The sequence below is a fragment of the Pundamilia nyererei genome, unplaced genomic scaffold (genome assembly GCF_000239375.1).
Source record: "Pundamilia nyererei isolate P.nyererei 1_Seehausen unplaced genomic scaffold, PunNye1.0 scaffold00140, whole genome shotgun sequence".
Taxonomy (NCBI): domain Eukaryota; kingdom Metazoa; phylum Chordata; class Actinopteri; order Cichliformes; family Cichlidae; genus Pundamilia; species Pundamilia nyererei.
This window is the reverse complement of record NW_005187541.1, coordinates 1,069,002-1,076,820: the sequence shown is the minus strand read 5'-3', so window position 1 is coordinate 1,076,820 and position 7,819 is coordinate 1,069,002. Positions and strand designations below refer to the sequence as shown.

Sequence of the window (7,819 nt, the reverse complement as noted above, 5' to 3'; positions counted from 1 at the left end):
ATGACGAGCACAAATTGAGGACGAGTGAATCAATTTCAAAGCAGAATCCCACTGCTGTTCTGGCAGGGTTGTCTGTAGCTCTTCCTCCCATCTCAGCTTAATATGAGAAATGGATTTGGGGACCAAAGCATCTAGTATTTTATACAAGGCTGATATCAGTCTGTTTTGATGAGGGTTCGTCTGCAGGATGATATCCAGATTTGTTACTGGAGGCCGATTGGGAAAGTGAGGGAACTGCGTTTTTACAAAATTTCTAGCCTGAAGATAACGAAAAAAGTTGGAATTAGGCAGGTTGTATTTAGACGATAGGTCAGCAAAAGATAGAAAGGTGTCCTGACTGTACAAGTCCTTAACAGTCCTAAGTCCGTTATCTTTCCAACTGCTAAAGGCCGCATCAGTGTTTGAAGGTGCAAAATTACAATTTTTTGATAAAAGCGTTAGCAAAGACGGTCCAAGTAGCCCGAAGTATTTTCTGAACTGTCGCCAAATAGTTACCGTTTCCTTAGCTATTGGATTATCCCCAACAAGGGTTATAGAGGACTGAAGAATAGACTTGTGAATTCTAGCTTGTTTCCCTCCCCATATGAAATGTGACAGAATCTTTTCTAACTTGTCAAAAAATGCCTTGGTAAGAAGAATCGGGACATGTTGAAAAACATACAAGAATTTTGGGAGGACACTCATCTTTATCAGGTTAACTCTCCCTGCCACTGACAATGGTAGAGAAGTCCAACAGTCACAATCTTTCCCAACATTTTCTAGTAGGGATAGAAAATTCTCCCTCATCATTTTACATATAGAAGAGGAAATAAAAACCCCCAAATATCTAAATCCGGTTTCTGTCCACTTAAAAGGCACTATTGAGTGCGGAAGAGCTCTGGCCAGGGAATTGAGGGGTTGCAACTCGCTTTTTTGATAATTGAGCTTATATCCTGACAGTGTACCATATTGGTCCAGTATGTCAAAAAGCACCGGGAATGAGTTTAGAGGGTCAGAAATGTACAGGAGCAAATCATCTGCATAAAGGGAGAGTTTGTGGGTCACACCGAACCTTGTAATGCCTTTAAATCTATCCTCTGAATGCAGCCATATTGCAAGAGGCTCGATAGCAATGGCGAATAGGAGGGGTGAGAGAGGGCACCCTTGCCTAGTGCCCCTCTCAAGTGGAAAAGGCAAAGACAAGTTGTTGTTAGTACGAATACAGGTGGATGGCGAGGAATATAGTAGCTTAACCCAGAGAATAAAGTCAGCCCCTAAGCCAAACATATCTATCACCTCATAGAGGAAGCTCCACTCGACACGGTCGAAAGCTTTCTCCGTGTCAAGAGATACCACAACCTCTGGAATTGAGTTGCACGATGTATGGATAATATTCAAGAGGCGTCTTGAATTGTCATATGAGTGCCTGCCAGCCATAAATCCCGTCTGGTCACAGGCGATAATTTGTGGCAGAACACGTTGTAGCCTAAGTGCGAGGATTTTAGATAGTATTTTAAAATCAATATTTAAAAGAGAAATTGGTCTGTAACTGCTGCACAACAGAGGATCCTTGTCCTTTTTCAAGATTAAACAAATAGTAGCTTCGGACAAAGTCTTGGGTAATTGACATTTTGAAAAGGCTTCATTATACATATCTTTCAACAACGGTGCCATAAGATCAGAATTGGCTTTATAGTATTCTGCAGAGTAACCGTCAGGGCCCGGCGATTTACCTGTGTTTAAGGATTTAATGGCTTCTTGTACCTCTACTACAGTAATAGGTCCCCCTAATCCCTTCGTCAGATCTCTATCTATTCTTGGAAAATGTATATTTTGGAGAGTTTCTTCTGATAGAGGGGGAGAGCTTGAAGTGTACAGATTGGAATAGAAACTTACAAATACTTCATTAATTCCCTCTTTTTTGGAGTATTTTAAATACAATTATCTGAACAACGATAATACGACTGCAGTGCATTGATTTGTACTTCCAGACTGTCCAAGGAGGTTAAGCTCCAGTTTTGGTGAAATTCTAGGCATACACTGTACCCACACAGTTTGTGGCTGTAGGTTGCTAACCAAGCCATATAGGTTTAGTTGGAAATGTAGGAATCCACCTTCAGAAGTCCAGCATGGTGACATTTATCCTTTATATGGAAAGAGGTTAAAAACACTAATTAATATGATTTATGTAGGAAAAATATCTACTGAATTAATTTAAATGTAATTAATTAAAAAAATGTAGGATTGGATGAAGTCATGCATGCATCTGGATGTATGGAAAAAACTGTGCAGCATAAATCCATCAGAATAATAAACGTTCAGCTGGAAATCTTCAGCAGACCTTCACTATCTACACTGTCTGTACATTATCACCTCTCCTGATGCTTCTTATCAAGTTTTATAGCCATTACAGTAATAACAACATTTAACGAGACCATTCACCAGAAATGTTTATGGTTCGTGTCGGTATCAGGTTGCACAGATTTCACATATCTCTTCTTTGAGTTGTAGAGGGAAAAAAAAGGTTGTTTCAGGTTTGTGACCTCAAAACACAAATGGTGTCACAGAAACAAACACACAGCGTGCTGTGAGGCGTATCTGAGCTCACCATCCAGCCGTATATCTCAGACGAGCTTCTGACGCTGGGCAGGATTTCCATCGGGATGTCAAAGTACCTGAAAGGAGCATAGCAGGAGTCTGACATGAGGTTGTAGGTTTATAATAAAAACAAACACAAAGCCACTTATAGTTTTTCTTTTTTTTTGATGAGGTCTTTGTTCTATTTTCTGTCCTGTTGTTCTGTGTTTTAATCCCCAGATTGCTGCAGATGAGGAAGAACAGACAACAAAGGAGAAAGTGGCAACAATGTGACTTTAAAAATGTAGCTTTTCACACGAGGTTTCTTTAAACTTTAAATATAAATCAAATCAATTAAAAACAAGGCAGACATTGATCGGATGCCAAGTTAAGCCCGTCCAGCCCGTCTCCAAGGGCAACCTGCAGCCTCAATGTAGGGGGCAACGAGGATTGGCCTGGGCAAACCACAAGCAATCAAAAGCAAACTACATGAGAGCTCCTCACCAGTACAGGAAGGATGTCCGGTGTAAAATCTTTTACAATCGAATATATGACTCCGATTATTTCCATACTGGGATGGTTAAGTCTGCATGAAGGCACGTGAGCCACTTTAGCAACCTCTAAGCAGAGCAGCAAGATGAAGAAGAAGAAGAATCATGACTGAAATTAAATCTGGAGGAGTTCGACAAAACGGAGCTAAAACAGAGTGTTTGTTTCTCTCTCACTAAAGCTGGGGAGCTGACTCTGAATAATCAGGTGAAGACCAGTCCATTCTTTCTGTGCTTTTATGACTCAAAAGAAATAAAATGTATTGGTGCAGCGTTTTTTCCACTGCTTCAACGCTCAGCCAACTGCATAAAACAAAAGATGGCTCATTAACTCCCTGAATGGGAAGTGAATGAGCTTTTACTGGAGTGTGCAAACAGATACGCAGACGATAACCTTAAATGCTTTATTCTGTGTGTGACAATTAAGCAGCAACCTCCATGGCTAAAACATGAAACCAAAAACTGCAGTTCCTTTAGCCGCCACTTGAGACTGCATTAAAAACTTAGTCCATCCCCAAAACATCCAATTTTATAGCAGAAATAAAGATATAACATATGCATCACTCATCTGATTAAGTTGCAATAAAGTTTGCATTATTAGGGGTGTGGCGTCTCTGACTGACAGATTTATGGCGACACAGGTAGCTGTAGCTGCTAGCTCTTTGCTAGGCTTCACCCGGCCTGAACTAGACCTCTGTTCTGTGTTTGTGCTGTTGGAGCCTTTTATTACCTAATATTTAATTCAGATGAATTCAGTTGTTATTTAATGTTATTAACACTAATTGGTTGGCTCGCTGATGCTCTTATATAGTTTGTTTGCTAACCTAGCTAGCTAGCATTAGCCAATAACACAGCTTTTCAGGCCCTTCGTGCAAATATGGTCACTCTGGCTCCACAATCCAACATGGCAGTGGCCAAAACATTTGGATAGGCTGTGGCACCCATCCTTTATATACAGTCTATAGTGTAGAGGGTATAGTGTGAATCACCTGCAGAGTTCAGGATCCCAGTCCATGGTGTGAATGTTGAAGAGCATGGTGCGACTGGCGTTTGAAACGTCTGTACAGTGGACCCCGCCGTTCTTTCCCCCTGTTAGACACTGGGGGGTGGAGGGGTGGGGGTGTTAAAAGAACAAATCACACACTCATGACAGAAGTAGAGGTACAGGTTCAGGTCTTACCCAGATGATCCAGGAGTCCACCGTGCCAAACATGGCACGCTGGCTCAGGAAAGCCTCATGCACCTCGTCCACGTTGTCCAGCAGCCATCGCAGCTTCACTGCACTGAAGTAAGTGCTGATGGGAAGGCCTGTTTTATGCTGTGGAGATTAAGACAATAGAAACAGAGATCAGAAAGATATTTCAACAAAGAAAGCAAGAGTCCTGCCTTCTTTCAGATTTCTGATTCAAAGTAGATAACAAAGTCACTACTACACCCCCAAGTGTTCCTCTGACCCACACAACTTGCCCTGATTAAGTTGTTACCAATTTCTTATCAATCATCTCTCACCCTGAGGTGGTTCTTGTTTCTTCCCGGAGCTTTGTTAATGAGCCTCTCTACCGTCGACTGAGTACGAAGGTCCAGCCAAACTAAACACAAAGCAGGAGAGGAGAAAGATTCAAACACGGGAACCCAAAACATTGGCATTAGTTTTGTGAGAAAACAGCAACCTCAATATGTAGTTGTAGATCTAAGCTTCATAAAGACTAACTCTTTAATCAGAGGCCAGGCGGTCTCAGCGTAATGAATAAAAACTGAGTAATCAGGAAACATTTTCCTCAGTTTCTAAAGAAATGGCAGGGATGACGAGGACCAGCTGAAGTTTGAGACAACACAAGAACTTTGTTTAACTAATCACGCTCCTTACAGCCCTCTGACCTGATCTTCATTTAAATTCTATGGTTAAACCTCAAAGAGGATCCAAGGCAACAGAGCTCCAGGTCTTTTTCAGGATGGATGAGAAATGAGACTCACAGCTCAGCGTTCCCAGGGTTTGTTTGAATGGGCATGGGCATAATCCCAACTCTAATTTTAGCTTCTTTATTTTTCATCTTTCTGGAAGAACAAGGCCATCCACAATGTATTAGTGAACAATGTCCTTGCTTTTATTTTGAAAGATTGGTCACTATTAACCAGCTAAACTTGAGTCCTTCCTGTCTAAGGTTTCAATGTGTGATATTTTATTATATATACTTCTACTAGCCAGGCTGCTGGTGCAGCTGTGTGGTCGTTTTCACACATGAACTCTGGAGCACGCTGTGGAACCAGGTCGGGATTTTCCCCAGTTGAGCTTCATCACACAAAGCACAGCAGGAAAGTAAAATGCCGCTTTGAAAATACAACTTTTGCTAGAGTGAATCCCACAGGAGGCAAAACAGGAGACCGTGTGGACTTTGTATGAGCAAACCAGCACGTTAACTTCTGTTTAATTTTCAACCTAACTTGGATATGGGAGTTCTGCACCTCTGTCTGATGATGCTGTGGTGCATTTTTTGAAAATGGCTAACATTAATCTGAGAGCCCGACTTAAACTTCAAATTATTGCAAACTGCAAATAGATAGTAAATTATCCCAAACAGAGCATATCAATAAGATAGCTGCTAAAAATAGTTTAAAATCAGGTTATATCATCAGACCCACTAATAATATTTAGATTGAAGAGATTTCTTCCTTTTAAAAGGGAGTTTTCCCTCCCCACTGTTACCATGCTCACAGCAGGTGGTATGATTGTAGGGGGTTTCTCTGTAAGGTCTTTACCTCACAATATAGAGAGATTGAGGCAACTGCTGTGGTGATTTGGTGTTATATGAAGAAAAGTGAACTGAATTTATTTTATATATGACTCCATTGTAAATCCTGTTAACTGCAGGTTATTTTCCAGCATGAACGGGGGATATTAGACATAAAAAAGCCACATAAAAACATCTGCGTTCACATTTTGGCTCAAAACCTGATTAAATAATATGAAGGTGACACACCTTTTGAAGAAAATTGCTTTGCGGTGCCTTTTCTCCTGCTGTGAGAAGTTAAGCACTAACATTTTTGTTAAAAAAAAACAAACTTTGCTAGCTTTTGTTGGCTGTTCATAGCTCAAGCAGTGCTCTGATCAGTGAACAGCTGACACAACACCCCCCAGTCGAATCAGGGGACTGAAGAGCTCGCTGATAAACTGGCTTTTTAAACTGAAAGCCTGTGTGAGTGGGAGTGACTGCTGCTGGATCACAGCTCTGATGGTTTTTGGCGGGGCAGGAACAGACACGACACAGGATGCTTCAACCTGATGTAATCAAGTCATGCCCCGAGTCGTTTCCCACATTACACAATCCACTTTTTTACAGCTCGGTGAGTCAGACACCGATGTAGAAATCCAAAAATACTGATGCTGACGCTCTCACCGATGGCGTTGTAGAGCGGCTCGCCGGTGTCTTTGTCCCAAACCAGGGTCGTCTCTCTCTGATTGGTCACTCCCACCGCTGAAAACAAAAAAAAGGATAAATTTCAATAAATTTGCCCCGATGCCCTCATTTTCTACCCCGTCTTCCACCGTCAGCGTCCTACCTTTGATGTTGGAGACGTCGATGTTGAGCTTGCAGAGCTTCTCACAGGTCCTCTCAATGCACTCGTGAACAGACTGCATGATCTCCCGCGGGTCCTCCTCCACCCATCTGACCAACACGCAAACACACAGAAAACACACGCGTGCATGTTTAAAACCCGTTTGAAATCTGCGACAGATGAAGTTTTGAGACTTTTCAGGATGTGAAAATCCAGAGTGCTTCAAATTTTTATGAAAAACATGATAATCAAGATCAAATTAAAATCTGGGAAGCCTATTTACTGCTTTTATAGACCAATAGAAGCATTTTAAAAACTATGATCTGGCACACCAGCCAGACCCAAGCCAATGCAGTGATTTAACAAAGGGAGTTATCCACTTCACTCTGGATGAGTTGTAGTTTTCTGATTTTTTACTCAGACCTGTAAAGACATTGTTATAACTGTCTAACCTGTAGACGTGCATGTTAGAACTTCTTCTGACAGAAATCCTTAATTTTTTCTACATTTTAAGGTTGTAAAAAGCCGACTTCATTAACAGAGAAAAAGTCTCGCTTGTAGATGTTTCCATGGTTCCACGGCCCGAATGATCACCTGCAGCTTTGTGAGATTTGCATTCAGGAAGAAAACATCTTAAGTTTACAGCCTGCTGTAATTTCTGTCTGGGTGTTCTGGATCTGCAGTGCAGCCGGTCAGTCTGTCTCTTGTACCGGGTCACACATGCCAGCTTGTTAGGAACAAAAATGAAATAAAACCTGGACCTTAGACTCAGTTTGTTACATATCAAATAAAGTTATGTGATTAAAAGGTGGTTAAACTGTAACTTAGTAGCCTGTTAAAAAGACACCAGAGGAGGGGGGAGGTGCTGCTGTTACAAGCTTTACAGTTCTATCAACACATATCTGTGCAACTGCGAAAGACTCCTATATAAAGCAAGAGGTAAAATTCAGAAGAAAGAATATTAACAGGTTTGAGCTATTTTCATTGGGTTATATTATATTGGTAAGTGAAAATATGTGAATCAAAGTGATAAACGGTGGCGGTCCGAATGAGATTTTGAAGGATAAGAAACCTGCCGGTCTGCTGACTACAAAGGAAACTCAATGTGACTGCAGGAAGAAGCTTTAGCCTCTATATGGATGAGCAGGTAAACTTAACTG

The 7,819-nt window shown here is 41.3% G+C and overlaps 1 protein-coding gene across 2 annotated transcripts in view; it reads right to left on the bottom strand.

Moving 5' to 3' along the window:
- The window catches only part of LOC102213696 (glycerol kinase-like), a 21,702-nt gene that overhangs the window by 10,339 nt on the left and 3,544 nt on the right, over nucleotides 1–7,819 (bottom strand). For both annotated transcript variants that reach the window (XM_005744205.1, XM_005744204.1), the window contains exons 3-8: nucleotides 6,663–6,769; nucleotides 6,500–6,577; nucleotides 4,614–4,693; nucleotides 4,285–4,422; nucleotides 4,094–4,203; nucleotides 2,588–2,654 (exon numbers count right to left, since the gene is read on the bottom strand). In XM_005744205.1, coding sequence (XP_005744262.1) covers nucleotides 2,588–2,654; nucleotides 4,094–4,203; nucleotides 4,285–4,422; nucleotides 4,614–4,693; nucleotides 6,500–6,577; nucleotides 6,663–6,769 — 580 coding nt within the window. The remainder of the gene's footprint in view (nucleotides 1–2,587; nucleotides 2,655–4,093; nucleotides 4,204–4,284; nucleotides 4,423–4,613; nucleotides 4,694–6,499; nucleotides 6,578–6,662; nucleotides 6,770–7,819) is intronic.